General features: G+C 35.6%; 2 protein-coding genes across 11 annotated transcripts in view; one reads left to right on the top strand and one right to left on the bottom strand.

Moving 5' to 3' along the window:
• adam22 (ADAM metallopeptidase domain 22) overlaps positions 1-18671 on the top strand; it is a 53546-nt gene that overhangs the window by 27005 nt on the left and 7870 nt on the right. For 5 of the 10 annotated variants that reach the window (XR_006156754.1, XR_006156755.1, XR_006156756.1 and 2 more), the window contains exons 7-27: positions 5614-5683; positions 5849-5919; positions 6164-6238; positions 6354-6425; positions 6836-7002; positions 7093-7177; positions 7277-7367; positions 7492-7543; positions 12353-12452; positions 13220-13291; positions 13375-13467; positions 13551-13631; positions 13877-13927; positions 14109-14172; positions 14489-14594; positions 14822-14941; positions 15016-15184; positions 16035-16146; positions 17267-17357; positions 17670-17723; positions 18349-18549. Coding sequence is in view for 5 of the 10 variants with exons in the window: in XM_042741575.1 (XP_042597509.1) it covers positions 5614-5683; positions 5849-5919; positions 6164-6238; positions 6354-6425; positions 6836-7002; positions 7093-7177; positions 7277-7367; positions 7492-7543; positions 12353-12452; positions 13220-13291; positions 13375-13467; positions 13551-13631; positions 13877-13927; positions 14109-14172; positions 14489-14594; positions 14822-14941; positions 15016-15184; positions 16035-16146; positions 17267-17357; positions 17670-17723; positions 18349-18549 (1997 nt within the window). In the remaining 5 variants the exon portion in view is untranslated. Of the gene's footprint in view, positions 1-5613; positions 5684-5848; positions 5920-6163; positions 6239-6353; positions 6426-6835; positions 7003-7092; positions 7178-7276; positions 7368-7491; positions 7544-12352; positions 12453-13219; positions 13292-13374; positions 13468-13550; positions 13632-13876; positions 13928-14108; positions 14173-14488; positions 14595-14821; positions 14942-15015; positions 15185-16034; positions 16147-17266; positions 17358-17669; positions 17724-18348; positions 18554-18671 lie in introns of all 10 variants that reach the window. The other 5 variants (XR_006156758.1, XM_042741576.1, XM_042741578.1 and 2 more) reach the window with 3 other exon arrangements.
• Positions 142-4957, bottom strand: cldn12 (claudin 12). Its single transcript, XM_019119596.2, has 3 exons — positions 4805-4957; positions 3046-3348; positions 142-2130 (listed from the first exon to the last, which is right to left on the bottom strand). Exons 2-3 carry the CDS (start codon positions 3320-3322, stop codon positions 1382-1384), a joined length of 1026 nt encoding a protein of 341 aa, XP_018975141.1. The 5' UTR covers positions 3323-3348; positions 4805-4957; the 3' UTR covers positions 142-1381.

Genomic DNA, 18671 nt, shown 5'->3' on the forward strand with positions numbered 1-18671 from the left:
ATTTACAATCAACATTTATCTTGCTTTGCTTGCAGTATAATTATTAGCTAAATGATTTTAATTTGATAAAACATTTAAGCCCAGTAATTTAAATAACTCTACCGGTATGCTAACCCTGAAGAAAGCAACTCAGACACCAAGTGACTTTTAATAAACTGCACTTTAATCAAAAAGAGCACTCTAGACATTAGTAGTCTATTCACTGATTATGTTAAAAAAAAAAATTGCAATAGAGCTTTTAACAAAATTAACATTTTGCAACAGGCAATATTTGTTTTTAAGACATTAGTGTTTTTCTGTCATTTTAGAAATTAATTAAGTGACTATGTAACAGTAAACAAAAATACTTCTGGAGCATGTAATATTCAAATGCTCTTGCGTTACACTGCTATGACGTCTGCTGTGACACTTTTAAAACGCAATACATCTGCACTAAAAGAATACAGTGCAATGCAATGTAATGTTTCGTTAATGGTTTGTTGCTCAAGTAAGGCTCATTACAAAGCATAAATCAATAAGTGGAAGTACAGTCTTGATAGGAGTAGTGCTTAAAGGCATCAGGCAGAGACAAGTAACAAGAGTCAAACTACAAGGTTTTCTAAAACCTGCAAACCCTTCAATGTATAAAAAAGATTTTGACAGTTTTTAAACTGACATCAAAACAGAAATTAAAATAGAAACATTTCTTTCCATTGCAAAAATAATAATAAGCATAAGGTAAAAATTAATTATCCTTCACATAACAACAAAGTAAAAAAAACAAACAAACATGATATTCAGGTATAACAAGAATAAGGCAACGTAAAAGGCAAATATGAAACTTAATGGCTTAACAGTAATACAAGTTTAAACGGTCATAAACCAGGTTGTAGGTTGCGTCTCTTTCTAGCATTTACTTATCACATTTAGATATTAGCATGCATATTCACTGACAGGTTAAAACAGTGCTTAACATCTACATTTAGTTCAGTGTTACTATCATGGTTTAAAAAGCAGAATAAAGACATTAGTGTCATGAAAATCAGCAGAAAGTATTTGTGTGTACATAATACGTAAACCTGTCACACTGAAATAAATTCAACATACGCATTGAAATTATGAACAGTTTACACAAATTTATTCTACTTGTGTTTAATGAATAAACCTCATTGAGAGAGAGGTACGCAACTTCATAATTCCACTTGTGTTATTGCTTTGATGACCTTTTTTGGCCATTTTCAGTGTTATAACTAAGAGGTACCTGCTACACTAATTCACTAAAGGCGTTTCTTTCAATTTTTTTGTTCACTTCAAATTCCCTACCACAGCTAATTTACCATTTCTAAGTTATAGAAATAGATTACCAGTTTGACCAGTTTGATTTGAAACAACCAACTCAGTGTCAGTCAGCAAGGACAGGAATGTCAATCTCAATGCCGGACATTCGGGAGCGTGTGGAATAGCGGTGCCCAGCATACCTCTGTGAGGGGGCATAGCTTTGAGATGGGGCATACCCCTGAGAAGGTGCGTAGCTTTGAGAGGGAGCGTAACTATATGCATGTGAGGCTCCCACTTCTGAGCTGTAACCATCAGGTATGGACATCTGTGGCATGTAGACATGGGGCGGCATAGCCTGTGTGGGTGCAGGTTGAGGATAACCCTGTGCTGGGACAAAAACAGGGGCATCCAGAACAGCTGGAGGGAAGGTCTGGGGTGCGTATGTCACAGGAGAAGGCAAGCCATTGGTCATAAGGGGCTGCGCGGAGAGGCTGTTGGTCATCGCAGGCCCTTCAGGTAGAGGTAGCCAGAAGGGTGAAGGCAGTTTTTTACACATGCAATACCACATGAACATCAGCAGAGCAGCTAAGATCAGACCACCAGCACTGCCGATGGCCACATACACCCCAAACTCTACGGCAAACAGATTATCGTAGCGCTCGTTAAGGTTACGTGTGTGGAACAGGAACCAGACGGAGGGCGGCATGGCGATGGCCCCACCTAGAAACAGTAGCGTCCCAGCCACTAGATGGCAGCCTGAGCTGTTGACCAAGCAGCGGGAGTTCTTGATGTCCTCAGGAGCTTTGGAGCAGCAAGCAGTTTTACACATGCCAGTGAGACAGAGCAGAAGAGCCAAGCTGGAAAACAGCAGACCTGTGGAGAAAAGAGTTTGATATCAACAGAATGAACTTGGGGCCCGATGATTTCCACGGTGTGGTGAATGAGGACAGAATCACCAGAACAAGTCATAAAAATCCAATTTACTGTACAACGCAATATGTCCTGGAATGTGGCACAAATTGGATGAATAAATTTAAAAGTAGAGCTGTACACATTATCATATGACAACTATGGACAATACTGACTATTGTCAGTGAATATAAATCACAAAAAGAATTATTTAATATGAAATAGATTTGGCACAGTTTGGTCTACTACACATACTCTAGCATGCGTGATGTTCGTGGTGTTTTCAGCATCTGCCATCTTACTATATAGGACACTAAATATGAACTTCATCTCCAGAACTGCTCTGAGAGTCACGTCACAAGTGTGTTACCATTTCATTCGACAAAACTATTGCCACATATACACACAGAAACTCAAAGGTTTGAACTACAACCTGCTTGGTTTGAAACTTGAAATTATGACAGAAATATATTACTATTGTACAACAGAATGTACTTAGTAACAATAATGTTAGTTTTTCAAAACTCATTTTTTTTAGGAATTTCAGAATTTGTCATCCTTGTTTTAATCATCCTTTGTTTGCCAAAAAAGAAGGTAATTGTTCATATTTCATTTGTAAAGATTCATTCCGTTTTAAACTGTTAAAACTTTACCACTGTTTCCTATTTTCATCCATATTCTGAAGGCCAAACAATGCTTTCGCATTGAAACGCACAACATCTCCATGACATAGTGACAACACTGCAATTCAGCCATTATAACAATTAAAATGGAAAACATGGAATTTGGGAGGAAAATAAATTTGGGAAAAAGAATACAGCTTTCATAGGGCCTTATAAACTGAGAAATGAGGTCAATGAACCCATCATGAGAACCTACCAGCAGGTAAACAGAACTGAAGCAGTCTGAGGTCCAGCTGGTCTACTTTTGCGTACCAGTCTGAATCAAAGTAATAGCAACCTGAAGAACCATCACGCAGCACACACTTGGTCCACAGGCCATCGTACACGGTCACGTTTTTGGCATTGCGGTTGAAGGTTAGCAGGCGGGTGGTTCTCCACTGGGGAATAAGCGTGGCAATGGTCAGACCGGCCACAGACAGCATCGCGATGATGAAGGCGAAAGCATTGGTGGCGTGAATGTCACGACAAGACATGGCTGGAAATCAAGAAAAACTGGAACCTTGTGGGGAAAGGGACACACAATCAAATTAGTAAATTAAAGGAGAAAATGTGACCCTGGGCCACAAAACCAGTCATAAGCGACAATTTTTCGAAATTTAGATTTATACATCATCTGAAAGTTGAATAAATAAGCTTTCCATTGAGGTATTGTTTGTTAGGATAGGACAATATTTGGCTGAGATTAGACTATTTGAATATCTGGAATCTGAGGGTGCAAAAAAAGTTAAATATGGAGAAAATCATCTTTAAAGTCATTCAAATGAAATCCTGAGCAATGCATATTACTAATCCATAAATATATTAAATTATTTAATATATTTATGGTAGGAAATTTTCAAAAAAATCTTCATGAAACATGATCTTTACTTAATTTCGTAATGATTTTTGGCATAAAAGAAAAATCTATCATTTTGACCCATACAATGTATTTTTAGCTATTGCTACAAATAGGTTTTACATTTCCATTTAGTCATTTAGCAGACGCTTTTATCCAAAACGAATTACAGATAAATACAATGGAAGCAATCAAAATCAACAAAAGAGACATATGCAAGTGCTATGACAAGCCTCAGCCTAACACAATACACGTAGCAAGTTTTTTTTATTATATAATAAATCAAAAGAAAACAGACAGAACAGAAAAAGAATAGAGCAAGCTAGTGTTAGAGGCGTTTTTTTACGATCGTATAATAAATAAAAGAAAACAGATAGAATACAAAAAGAAGAGAATAGTGTTAGTTTAATTTTTTTTAAAGTCTAAAAGTTTTTTTGTTGTTGTTGTTTTAAGAACAGAATTAGAATAGAGAGTGCTAGATATGTTTTGTGGTCCAGGGTCACAAATAAAGAGAGAAAAATTATATATATTATATATATTTTGAGTCATTTGCATTAGTTTGCTGTATGGATGTCTGTATGGAAACACAGAAAGTGTATTAAAGTCTTACTGTAATGTCCACTCCTCTCACAGACATACAGTAAAGATGAGTCAAAACCCCGTCAAGTGCTGATGCATTGCTTAAACGTGTCGTGTTAAGTATAAGCGTGTGTATTAAACATTAATGTATTTAATTGTAAAATATATCTAGACTACAATAAATGTCTCTGTGTATATGTACAATAGGCATGTGTACTGTTTAAGTTATATGGAGGGTAATAAATGAACGTATTGCGTAGCGTCTGTCATTACAACAAATAGATGTCAGACAATCGCATCTCTGTCAGGAGTTTCTTGCGGTCTCTATCAGAAGCAATTTAAAGTTACATTTCTTATTTGTAATTGGTGTTTTGATTTACGGTTTGTTTTAATTCCAGATGTGGTTTAGTTATGATTCATCCCAGAGTATATTCGAGCGCTAACAAGCTAATCTCAGCTAACGGCTAACATCAAGATACAACCTGTTGCGCTTTAGTTTCATCCGAGTGACGCTGTCAGGACCAATATATAGCGCACATACCTGATTAACAGTAATCTTCAACGGACTCTTGGTGATATAACGGCCATTTCGCACTGAATCGGTGATCTTCTGTCCGGTTTCGTCGTGTAGTGTTGTGTTTGGGGACTCTTCGTGAACGCGCGCAAACTCACTGCACTCGGGTGCGGCATGACGTCACATGCGCGCACTTACTTTGAAGTAAATAAACACAAAAAAGCCAGGATAATTATTCCAGTTAACAGTATGCGAATCAAACCGTGGTCTTTCCTGTTGGTCATTTCAACGACACAGTCTCAAGCAAATCAAGTTTAAAGCATATTTTAGAGCCTTCAGCAAACGGTAGTCAAAACGTTCATTTTACACTTTAGCATCGTATCTTTTTCTAAATTGTCTTAACTATTTCTTCACAATAAGCTAGATATCACACTTGTGAATAGGGTAGTCATTCTGTATAAACATTAAAAAATATATATTTTGGGTCAAATTAATTTAAACAACAAAACTGTAACACACTGTAACAAACTGTACAAATATTAAAAAGTTGTTCAGGCCTATACAAATTGTAATTAATATATTTAGAACTTTTACACAACAAATTGGATCAATAAAAATGTGACTAGCTGTATTATAGATCACCGATTTTGTGAGAAAATGACCAATATCACAAAAGGGTCCTTTGAATCTTACTGTTATCTAAGACAGTTTAGACAGAGATGTCTTTTACTTATACAAACTGAAAAATGAATGTGTCTCATCAAACTCACTAAGTGTTATGTAGGAGTGTTTGACACATATGAATCATATCATTTCCTCACATTCTTTCCCTGTAGGAGGAGGTTCATGTGCACATGATTTATCAGTCTCCTGGTTTGGACCCTCCAGAGGACTTCATTTCTGCAGGTACGAACCATTCTCATGTTCAGATTTAAAGTATTATGTATATAGCATGAGTAGAGTATAAATAAGAGTCCATGGGGGATAATTAATAAAGCAGAATGAGTTAGATTTGTTTGCATGCACACTTCATGCTCAACTGTCCATACTGATAGTTAATATTTGTTTAAGTTCACCTGGCAGAGTCACCATTCCAGAACCCTCCACTGTCCAGTGCCGCCCATAGAAGGAAAAAGAGACAGGTGTGTATATATCTCATAACACTCATGGTTTGTGGGTGTGTGTATCTGTTAAGCTTTGACTATCTGATGTGATTTCAGTGTCTTTCTTTTCCTCCCCATCTCTCCTACACTCATGAAATATTTACAGCAGGGCTGTGAACTCTTTATAGCACTGATTTTTATCAGCTATTTCTCTGCAGTAAGCGTGTTTTGCATGCTGCAGGATGATGATATAATATGATGCACTGTCAAATTCCTCACACAGATATCACGAAATCCACGGAGCGTTGCAGATGAGACCAAATATATAGAGCTGATGGTCATTAATGACCATTTGATGGTAAGATGAGTAACAGTCCATTATTCACATGATTAACTAACATATTATTAACCAATTTATTTCTTATGCCTATAATGCATTCATTTTATTATGTATTCACATTCATTTTTCCCAGTACAAGAAACATCGCCTTTCCGTTGGACAGACTAATAACTACGCTAAATCTGTTGTGAATATGGCTGATCTGGTAAGTTGCTAACAATGTACATTTCATAGTCTTCTTTGAATAATTTTAATAATACATAATTGTAATAATTTTTAAACAGATTGCTGATCCTCATTGGTTTCTCAAGACAAATAGACCTTGTACAGTCTGACAGTTACGTCATGAGCTGCTTTATCTGCTTGTTTGTCAGTCTGTCTGCCCTTGACAGTCACATAAACATCCCTCCATTTCTCTCTTTGCGAGAGACAGTTGGCATTTATCTGCTTTAGCCTGTTTTTCAATTTGTCAAACTGAGCTCTAGTATGAAAAACAAAAAAGGGCCATCATTCTGCAGTCGTCGCAGGTGTCTTATGGATTCAGATTTACATGCAAGAGATGCAATTCTTTATTTACCTGTTGTTAATAAAAATCATTTTTGTTTGTATCTGCAGTACTTCAAGGAGCAACTCAACACTAGAATTGTCTTGGTTGCGATGGAAACGTGGGCTGCGGACAACAGGTTTAACATCAACGACGATCCTATGGTGACATTACGAGAGTTTATGAAGTACCGAAGAGACTTTATTAAAGAAAAGTGTGACTCCGTTCACCTTTTCTCGTGAGTTATCAAGAAAACACACATACAGCAAACATTCGTTTTTTGATCAAGTGAAACAGCATTTCTAATCAGTTTTCTCTCTGCATCCAGGGGCAACCGTTTTCATAGCAACTGGGGAGGAGCCTCATACATGGGCGGAGTCTGCTCACTCACTAAAGGAGGCGGAGTCAATGAGGTTAGTGGTTATGGTTATGCAAGAGTGTTTTAACTAATGGAAATGAATTTTTATGTCAGTCTAAAAGGCTATTATTATTATTTTCCTCAAATTTGTTAGTATGGAAAGACTGAAGAAATGGCCATAACTCTCGCCCAGTCACTGGGACAAAATATCGGCATCTTTTCTGATAAGAAACGCATTTTAAACGGTGAGTGTTCTTGTTTCCTATTTACACTTTTATATTTTTCATGTGCGTGCTTTGGCAGTAAACACAGCAGTACTCACACATACAAACTCTCATAGTGTCACTGTAATCCGTCTTTCCCTCACAGGGGAGTGCAAGTGTGAAGATAAATGGTCTGGCTGCATAATGGATGATGTTGGGTAAGTTTCTAATAAAGCAGATTTCCCAGATTTCCTAACACACACACACATAACTCACTTAAGTTTTGAGACCCTTTTGGAAATGCATATTAGTCTTACTAAAACAGCCTGTCATGCTTTGTGCTGAGTCTATGTTCCTGTGTTTTGCTGCTTAAATAACTTTCAATTAATTGTAGTCAAAGTAACAGCGTTTGAAATCTGTGCCACTCACTGATCCATAACACTCTCTGTCAGGTCAGATGTTTTTAACTGGCAGCCAGTGAGAAACTTTGAGACAGATTTAAACACTAATTTTCATGAATTCCACTAGGTGGCAGTAAATAATTTGGCTTCTCAATTCATCTGTCTCGGTGCTTACTCATTTCTGTGTCCTGTTTTCATTTTCACGGGAACCTCACAGACTGTTGATGGGTGGGCAAATTAGCATTACAATCTGTGAGAGTGAATCTCACAAAACCCTGCACAAAACATGCAGATTTCACCCTAAAATCAATTCTTATTACTGTAATGTGCCAAAAACAACCTCATTCTTATTTGAATAATTATGATATAATTATATAATTATTAAATATAAAATATTTATGAAATTATTTTTATTTACTTAGTCATACATAATTTTTGCTGCCTTAAATACAGTACATTTTTATTGTATTACAGTAATAAGAATCACAACTGAACTTTACACAAAACCTCCAGGTTACTTTCAGATTAATGTAAATGTTCATAATTATCATAAAAATTCACTGCACAAATAAAACTTTACGATCATAAAAAAAAATCAGTTTTCTTTATGCCAGACATAGTATTTTTCTTTTGATATCGGGGTGAAATAGGACATTTTTGTTAGATTGACATATGAAATCCTGTGTAAAATTAGAACATGATGTCCTCAAAATGTCATGAGAAAGTGTTATTGATCATTTTAGTCCAATTTTCTCTATTTGGCTCTCCACTGTTGACATTTCACATGTGGATTTTGACATTTCACTGTTCATGTTTCAAATTTGCACTGGCTCTTTTTTTTTTTTAGCAGTCTAATATTCATAAACAGTGTTTGTCAGTGTCAAAGTGAAAATTTGTCTTAACAGAATAGCAAACAACTCTTAATTAGTATATATGCTTAAAACGTTCAGAAATGTTCACAGTGGTCGTTCAAGAAATGCTGTGATGTGAAGTGATCAGATACGTGTGATGCGATGGGTGATTGTTCATGTCACAGTGTGCGTCTCTGTGTGTTGGTTTGTCTTTATCCGTGTGTTTTAATACCTTTTGCGTTTCCCCTTGATCCCGAATGGGACAGCAGGTGAGCAGATGCTTGGCTGTGTCATGCTACTCACTCATGTCCTGTCGACCAGTCAGCTGCTGAGTCACTTCAGCCCCTCACTCCATCTAATAGCATTCAGTCAAGAGAGAGATTAAGCAGAAACTGCATTGTGTTTGAAACATTCTGCAGTTTCCTGTGTGCTCTCTTTTTTACTGGTTTTTAATTCGGCTGATAGCTCATCCTGGGACATGTTTCGTTAAGAGAGGATTATTGGGCTTCTCTCAGTTTAAAGGGGTCATATGCATTTCAGCTTGATCATATTAGCTAAGATTTCAGTATTTTCAGTATTCCACCTCTTGGAATTAAACAGGCTTTCTTGGGTCTGCTGTCAGGTCCAATATTGTCTGAACTGGCCCATAATTAAATAAAAAGCCTTTCTGCAAAAAACAATCCACACCGAAATCAAGTTGGCGTCCTTGTGTGGTCATAACTATGAAGATTGCATAACTAGCTGTTTTTAGTTTCCTTTAAAGAACATTCTTTTTGGAATGTAGAGGAAGCTTTGAATTCCAAAACTTGCAGTATGTAACTTTTTATAAAAGGAAAATTCGATTTTCCGTGATATGACCCCTTTAAAGTGTTTAAAAGTGTCTGCAGTCATTCACACTCAAAAGACCAGAACGATCATGATTTCATGCTAATGCCAAATGTCATAAAGCCTGTGTGACACACACACAGCCTACCTCTAAACACAAAAGTCTGCTTTTATAATACAATCAGACTGACATCTCATCTGATGTTTAATGGCTTACTGACAGGACGTTAGCTGAAATTCACACCAGCACTCTCAGTGTGTATTCACCCTCCGTCTTGCTGTTTGCTTAGCTTCACAAATAAGACTTCTTCTCTTCTCAAATCATATATTAGTCATTAACTCCTCCTTTGGACCTCTAAACTGAAATATCATGTGTAGAAGATCAAAACCTGAGAGAAAAAGTGTTGCAATCACCACACCGAGCTAAGCACTTTCTCACTATCAGGAGAATATGGGACTATTGGGACAAAAAGTCCAAACTTCTGAGTATGAGAAAGTCCTCTGGTTTCAACATACACATATGATGTAGTTAAGTTGTTTTTGATATATATAGATATCCATCATTTCCTGAAAGTTACAGCACACTCTCACGGCTTATGTTATTAACACTAGTATCAATGGCCTTTCAGACAGACACGCTCATGTTGATCTGTCTCTCCATTGATAGATGTTTTGAGAAGTTTATTTTTCATGCAGCCTGCATGTTCGATCTGATCCACTAACTCCAGTGTTAATGTGGCAGGATGTTTTGTGTTCTCTGTTTTCCCCTTTTAAGTGTGTCTCCCTGCTGTTAACAATCCTGTGAAAATGTCTGCAACACTTTAAAATTAATTACCCATGCTCAAGCAGGTAAGACAAGGTGCCCTGATATTCCAGGAACACACTCAGCGTCTGGTAAATGAAGAGTAACCACTCACACACGGCATAATGTGAGATATGCACTTATTGATTCTCAGCCTCCGGTTAAGGCTTCTTGAAACTGCATTGTTGCAGATTGTCACAGATTGGAATAGTGCTTACTGCTTCGGAATGATCTCTGCAGGATATTGAGGGCTGATACAGGCTGAGAAGCATTTAGCGTTCTTGTACGATTTGAGCATACTGCAACATCTCTATGTTTACAAGTGGATAAACTGTGATTTGCATCTAAGGGAGGATGTAGTGAATGGATAGATAAAAGAATGAGGAAATAAAAGCTTTGAAAGTGTCATCAGGATCAGAGAGGAAGAGTGGTTGGGAATTTCAGACCAGGGTTTCCCAAACTAGGTTTATAGGTTTAGGTAGTAGGTATATATATATATATATATATATATATATATATATATATATATATATATATATATATATATATATATATATATATATATATATATATATATAGTTTACCTGCATATCCTGTGACCTTTAACCAACATCAGAGAACCATGAACATTCATATGTGTTGTTAAATTATTGATATGTGACCCTGGATCACAAAACCAGTCATAAATCGCATTGGTATATTTGTAGCAACAGTCAAAATTATAGATTTTTCTTTTATGCCAAAAATTATTAGGATATTAAGTAAAGATCATGTTCCATGAAGATATTTTGTAAATTTCCTACCGTAGTATATCAAAACTTAATTTTTGATTAGTAATATGCATTGCTGACCACTTCATTTGGACGACTTTGAGGGCAATTTTCTCAATATATATATATTTTTTGGGCACCCTTAGAATCCAGATTTTCAGTTAGCTGTCTTTCAGCCAAATATTCAGCTCTCAGATGATGTATAAATCTCAATTTTAAAAAAATTGACTGTTATGACTGGTTTTGTGATCCAGGGTAACATGTAATAAATTAAAATCTCAGGCGGTACTTCAAATGAATGTTTTTGGTCAAAAGGGGTTCATCTGACAAAAAGGTTTGGGAATACCTGTTTTAGGGCGTAGATGTCTTCAATTTCGTAAAACTTTGTATTAAGAGCACTTCTTGGGATTATTTGCCTCTTTTTGATGAATTGCTTGTGTTCCTCATTTGTAAGCATCTTCTGGAATAATAAATGTAATTGTAGATGTGAATTCATTTAGCAACTGTTATTTATATATAATGCAATACACTACACATCCACATTGTTGAAAAAGTCACGATCTGCCTGTAAACACAGGGAAATTACTGATTCTTATAACCTATTTTTAACAAATCTGGTTTCTCTGGCCCTTTTTTTTTTGTTTATATGCTGTGTTTTATTGTTCTTTGTGTCTGAGTCCTGCCCTCTGCTGGTCTGAATTAAACAGAGTCAGCAGCCACATAAACATTTCCCTGTCTAACCAGACTGATGTTTACAGTACATTCAGTGTGACCAGTTCACATTAATCTTGTTCACTATCCCAAGCCCATATTAATTAGCACTGATTTGCCCCCATGAGAACTTTTCAACAGTGACCATGTTTACATGAACATTTTGTTTTGGAATTTGGTCATATTCTGATTATCTGGAGTATAAATGTAAATGTGATTCAACTTGATTGTCACAAACCAATCTGAATAAGGCAGCTGGCATTTCCCTGTAATAATGATAAATGCTTTTTATTTGTAATTTGAATATCCTGTTCATTTACATACACATATGGCCAAAGAAAATGAATCCTCTGTTGGTAAGTGCCTCCAGTATTTCCACACAGGAGTGGTGGGAAAGAATCTGCATATCTTAGTTTATTTATGATATGATTACATGTGTAGCATTCTGGAATTGTTTTCAAAATAAGGGCTAGAATGCCTTAATCAGAAAACAATGTGCATGTAAACATGGTGACTGAGGTAGGAATTGTTACTTTTAAGCTCTATGAGACTTTGATTAGCATTACAAACACTTTTTTATAGCCTGTCTCAGTGGTTGTGTGAATCAAAGGGGGTGGAAATAAAGTTTGGCAGTGTGACTCTAGTGCCTTGTGGTTCTCTCTAACAGCTTCTACTTACCCAAGAGATTTTCTGACTGTAATGTGGAAGAGTATCATGATTTCCTGAACAGTGGAGGTGGTGCGTGTCTCTTCAATAAACCTTCAAAGGTAAACCCACTTCAGTTCTGTCTATGTGTTCATAGCAATCACTTTGCTTAGTACATCACCAAACCCACACAGAATGTGCATCCACAGAACTCCAGAAAATGTGCCAAGGATTTCCACGAAATTGAAATGCTTATCGTTTGTTTAGCGTCAGGAAGATTTTTTTTTTTCAAAGAAGTTAATATTTTTCATTCAGAAAGATTGCATTAAATTGATCAAAAGTGACAGTAAAAATTTTTTATAATGTTACAAAAATTGTATTTCAAATGCAAAATATTTCTATTTTAAATAAATACTGTTTTTAACTTTATATTAAAATAAAAAGTTAGTCATAAAATTCACAGAATCCACAAAAATATTAAGCAGCAGAACTGTTTTCAACACTGATTATAATCAGAAGTTCCTTGAGCACAAATCAGTATATTAGAATGATTTCTGAAGGATCATGTGACACTGAAGACTGGAGTAATGATGCTTAAGATTCAGCTTTGCATCACAGGAATAAATTACAAAGGATAAATTGTAATACTATTCCAGAATATTACTATTTTTCTGTATTTTTGATATAAGATATAAGCATAAGATGCCCTTTCAGTCACTCTCGTTGTCTCTTTTTAAATTAAATTTGTACTGTATTATCATGAGAAAAAAACATAGTGCCAAACTTTTTGCTTTTTAATTGCATATGAAAACAATATATGTGTATAATAATAGTGCAATAAATGAACAAATAAAAATGTGCGAAATAACATAACTTTTCTGTTTGGTAGCTCTTGGATCCTCCAGAGTGTGGAAATGGTTTTGTGGAGGCAGGAGAGGAGTGTGACTGTGGAAGCCCAGCCGTGAGTGATCTTACATCAACATCATGATCACATTAATCTGACACTGCTTATGTAATCTGTTTTTTTTTCCTGTCTTTCTGCAGGAGTGTGCTAGAGAAGGAGAGAACTGCTGCAAAAAATGTATGTTGACTCAGGGAGCCAAATGCAGTGATGGTCTCTGTTGTAAGAACTGCCAGGTAGGCGCTGAGTTGTACAAGAAAACTCTGTAGCCTTCTGTTTGTGTGTGTGACTTTTAATGATCATTGTGCTGTCTCTGTAGCTGGAGTTTATGGGTGTACTTTGTCGTGAGGCTGTCAATGATTGTGACATACCGGAAATGTGCACTGGGAACTCCAGCCAGGTGAGGGCACTGTTACGTACATCTCACAACACATCCTACAGCAAAGGAATAGGAATAGTTTAAAAAAGAACATTTGCTTAAAATTTACTAAATCCCAGACCATCCAAAATGGAGATGAGTTTTTTTTTTTTTTTTTAATTCACATATCCTACTATACCTGGTATATATACTATGTATGTACTACATGTCTTAAAAACAGTAGATAGTATGCCTTTAAAATGTAAAACTAAATATATTCTTCACAGTGTCCTCCAAACCTGCACAAGATGGATGGGTACACATGTGAGAAAGACCAAGTGAGTTTTTATATATCAAATATATATATATATATATATATTATATATATATATATATATATATATATATATATATATATATATATAATATTATACTGGGGAGATACAGTCAAAATTTATTATTTTATATTATTTTGATATGTCACTGTAACCTATTTGTCTTCATTTCAACTCATTTTAGGGAAGATGTTTCAATGGCAGGTGCAAAACCAAGGACAGACAGTGCAAATACCTCTGGGGAGAGAGTGAGTGACAGTGTTGTTTTGATATTATTTATAAGCCATTACATTGTTTATTATTATTTTATTTTGTTTTTCTTTTTAAATTTTATATTTCATTTTAATTTTATAATTTGAGCAATTTTGTTACGTACTTGTGTCATTTCTGTTAGTTGAATTTGTTCGTTTTTATTAATATAGTTGTGATTAATAATATTTTAATGTGTTCATTCTTGTATTCCATTTGGCTTTAAATTATTTGATTCATTTTAGTACTTAAACATTGTTTTTAGTAGGTGGTTCTGATGTAATCATGATAAGTGTGATGTTTCTGTTTCTAAAGAAGCAACATCGGCTGATAAGTTTTGCTATGAGAAACTCAACATTGAGGGCACAGAGAAGGGCAACTGTGGACGAGACAGAGACACCTGGATTCAGTGCAAAAAACAGTGAGTTTGACAGTCATACCACACTGAATAAGAGTAACAGGCTTTCTATACCACAAAAAGTGTATGTGTATGTGTATTAATACATAATAGAAATTCCTATGAATTTCTATGAACTTTTCCAGGCTTGCAAATTATGCTTTTCCTATTTTTTCTAGTTTATTATAGAATTACTTTTGTTTTATGTGCTCTAACTAGATTAAAACGTGTGCATATGTGTGTGTATTTAGGGATGTACACTGTGGATACCTGCTGTGCTCCAACATTTCTCCTGCACCCAGACTAGGAGAGTTACAGGGAGGATTGACATCTTTCTCTGTGGCCCAGCACAGCGCCTCACTGGACTGCAGGTACACACACAAACACACACTCACTTCAGCTTTTAATGTGACTGATTTTCCTAAAGTGAGTTTGAATGTTTCAGTGGAGGGCATGTGCTGATTGACGGCGACACTGATTTGGGATACGTAGAGGATGGAACGGCATGTGGGACGGATCGCATCTGCTTTAATCACAAATGCCTCCCAGTGCAGGAATTCAACTTCAGCACGTGCCCCGGCACCAACGAAAGGGTGATCTGCTCCGGACATGGGGTGAGAGATTGTGTGTGCTGTGAATTGTGACAGTTGTGTCACCCACTGATCCACCTTCAGCTAAAAAATTAGCATATATGCACATGTGCCAAATGCCATGAGTAAGTTTAGAAGAAAATTTGAACTGCTTTATGATGTGAAATAGTATTTTCTTATGTATTGTGAAAATGAATGTGCCAAATAAAACTAAGTTGGGGGAAAATGACCTGACAGCTCTCAGTCAAACAGAGTAACTTTATATTGACAGAAAAAGAAACATCACTATGTTACTTTATACACACTCTATACAACATACTACATAAAAGGCACAGCTAAATGTGACATTGTAATGGGTTTATGTGAAGATTGTTTTAAGTTCACTTAAATTAAAAGTTACAAGAATCAGTATAACGTTCTGTAAGTATAGTAAGTATAGTATAAAGATGCCATTAAACAAATATTTAAAATATGCCAACTTTATATTATTTCTACATTAATTTGGAAAATAAGATTTATTGTGAAAATATATTTATTATTTCAATTGTTTTGTTAGATGTGGTTAATCATGAATTTTTAATGGATTGACAGCACTACTTTTAATTTTTTATGAATGTATAAATGATAATAAAAAGACAATATTAAATGGTCAAAATGTAATAAATAAACTAGCTTTTAAAAAACATAAATCATACTTTGAGCCAGGCTGAACTTCCAAGTGCTATATTTATATTTGGTTAATATCAAATATGTGTTTAATACCCCTGATATGTAAATAAACAATTCAAGTCTCTGCATCTTCTTTTATTGTAGTGAAAGATTTAGTTAATTGCTGCTGTGTTTTGGTTTATCTATGTGTGTGTTTGTGCTGTAGGTGTGCAGTAATGAGCTCAGGTGTGTGTGTGACCTGGGCTGGGCAGGTGAGGACTGTAACTCCACCTCTCCTCTGAGTTACCTGCTGGTGCGACCCACAGCCAAAACATCAGGTATGCCAAACTTTCAAATTTGCTAAGTCTTCACAAGAGGATGACTTGCAGAACCAGTTCCACTGTTTGGAGATCCTTTACCAACACACATTTAAAAAACAGCTTTTGACACAAGTCCAAAAGAAGCAGACATCCAAGGCCTCCAGCTTAAACATCTGCCATGTCTAAGCATATTTCAAAAGTCATTTGTATAAAATGGATACATAAATCGATTTTACCACTAGGAAGGTGTTCTCTTAAGCACAATATAAAACAGTGGCACCAGCAATATTAACACACTGAAGGATTTTATTAAATCATTTTAATTTATTTAGCGAAAAACTGCTCAGAATTGATTGATTATTTACACATTCAATTAATTCTTACATCAGATATTTTGAATCTACTTGACTGTTCAATTTGGTCGTTCCTGTTATCGTAAACAAAAACAATTGTAAGCCATTTCAGAGCAAATACATAAACATTTATTTAACAAATATATGAGGGCTGAAAATCTCAAGATATAATTTTTTTCATTAGTCTGTTATTCTTCTGTTCTGTTTTCATATTCATGTTCAGCAGTTCATTCACCACTTGCACACATTTCACACGCTTTTAATTTCTCTTTTTATTTTTCTGTTTCATGGCTTTTGTTTATACGCACTCGTTCTTTGTGGACAGGCTCATGTCTTTTGCTGGAGTGACAGTGAGTTTTGATTTGAGTTGTTGTTTGTTGTCGTTTTGTTGTTCACTCGCCCCATCATTCCTCCGTGTTTCTGTCTAAATGAAAGCTGGTAGTGTTTCTCTGCTGTGCTGTGTTGTTATTAACCTTGTCATATACCCTGTTTTACGGATTTGATTCGAATGGATGCCTTTAACATAATGCCTCCGTGGACAGAAAGAGTCATAAATCTTAATCTAAATCTTTTTTCTAGTTTCTGTCTCTATCTGTTTTTATTCCAGATTCATTTTGGCATGCGGTCAACTGCAGAAAACAAACAAGAAGTTTAAGATTCTGTATTTAACATAAATATAAATCATGTTCACATACAGATTAGTTTTGCTTTGTCCAGATGATTGCAGGTCAGTGTTGACTTTTAGTTGCTGTGGCTACACATTAAATGTTCTGTTCCCCTAACAGGCATCATCACTACTAACATCATCATCGGGGCCATTGCGGGCTCTATCCTGGTCCTTGCACTGATTCTAGGCATTTCTGCATGGGGATACAAGTGAGTCACATGATTACAGACCCCTCACTAGCTGAAACATTATTAAACTTTACTTAAAGTGATATTCCACCCAAAAATTAAAATTCTATCAGCATTTACCCTCATGCCGTTCCAAACTTTCTTGTATTTAACTCAGAAGAAGATGAGCAGAATCTCCAAAGGGCTATTTTTAATACTATGAAACTTTTGGAGCAAACAGCTTCTTCCATATACAGAACCAAATGATATACAGATTAATTCTTTTATTATGCTTTTCTCTGGATGTTTTGTGCTAATTGTGTATTTTTTCGTTGTCTTTTCTCCCCTGTGAAGGAGCTACAGACAGCGTCAGTATGTTGAGTCTGAAGTACACAGAAGATTCTGTCGGTTTGTCTACTCTTTTCTTCATTTTATAACTGTTTTTATGTGTTGTGTGAATGAGTAGAAAGTTTTGAATTATTGCTAAGGTTATTATTATTGCTCATATTTCTGTTATTAAGGATTTGTACAAGCTCCTTAACCTATGTGTTACATTTGCCATGCAAACGTTTGGGTAAGTGAGATTTTGTAATGTTTTTGAACAAAGTCTCTTATGCTCTCCAAGGCTGCATTTATTATACCATAAAAACATTAAAAAAAAAAAAAATGTGCAATTCAAAAACAACAATACTAAAAAATTAATTTTTTTTTTTTTTTTTTAATATAGTTTAAAAAGTAATTTATTCCTGTGATGGAAAGCTGAATTTTCAGCAGTCATTACTTATTACTCTGTGTCACATCAGTGATCCTTCAGAAATCATTATTTAATGAAAAGAAACTTCAGAGTAACAGCGTTTATTTGAAATGTAAATATTTTGTAACATTAAATCTTTTACTGTCTCTTTTCAATTTGATGATAAAACTTACTGCCCCCAAACTTTTGAATGGTAGTGTAATGTGTATAATTTTCTAAGTGATCAGATTTAAGTTTTCCCAGCTCAGTTTTCAGAACAAACCTTCTTCATTTTGTCAGTCAAATGCCTCCGGGGGATTATGTGAAGAAGCCTGGAGACGCTGATTCCCTGTACAGCGACATGCCGCAGGGCGTGAGCTCAAACTCTGGCAGCAGCTCCAAGAAGAGGTCTGCTTACCTGTCTCACCTCCAGATCAACACCTGCTCTTTCACCCCCTCTATCCCTTCCATCAGCCAAAACATCTGTCTGTTCGGCTTCAGGTGTGCTTCATCTCCATCTTCATCTTCATCGCTTTGCCTGCTCTGCTAACAAATAGTGTAAAAGTTTACCTTTAGAGCTCAATAGACTTAATTTAGTTCCCAATTATGTTTAATTTAAGTAT

Source organism: Cyprinus carpio, chromosome B16 (assembly GCF_018340385.1).
Source record: "Cyprinus carpio isolate SPL01 chromosome B16, ASM1834038v1, whole genome shotgun sequence".
Lineage (NCBI taxonomy): Eukaryota > Metazoa > Chordata > Actinopteri > Cypriniformes > Cyprinidae > Cyprinus > Cyprinus carpio.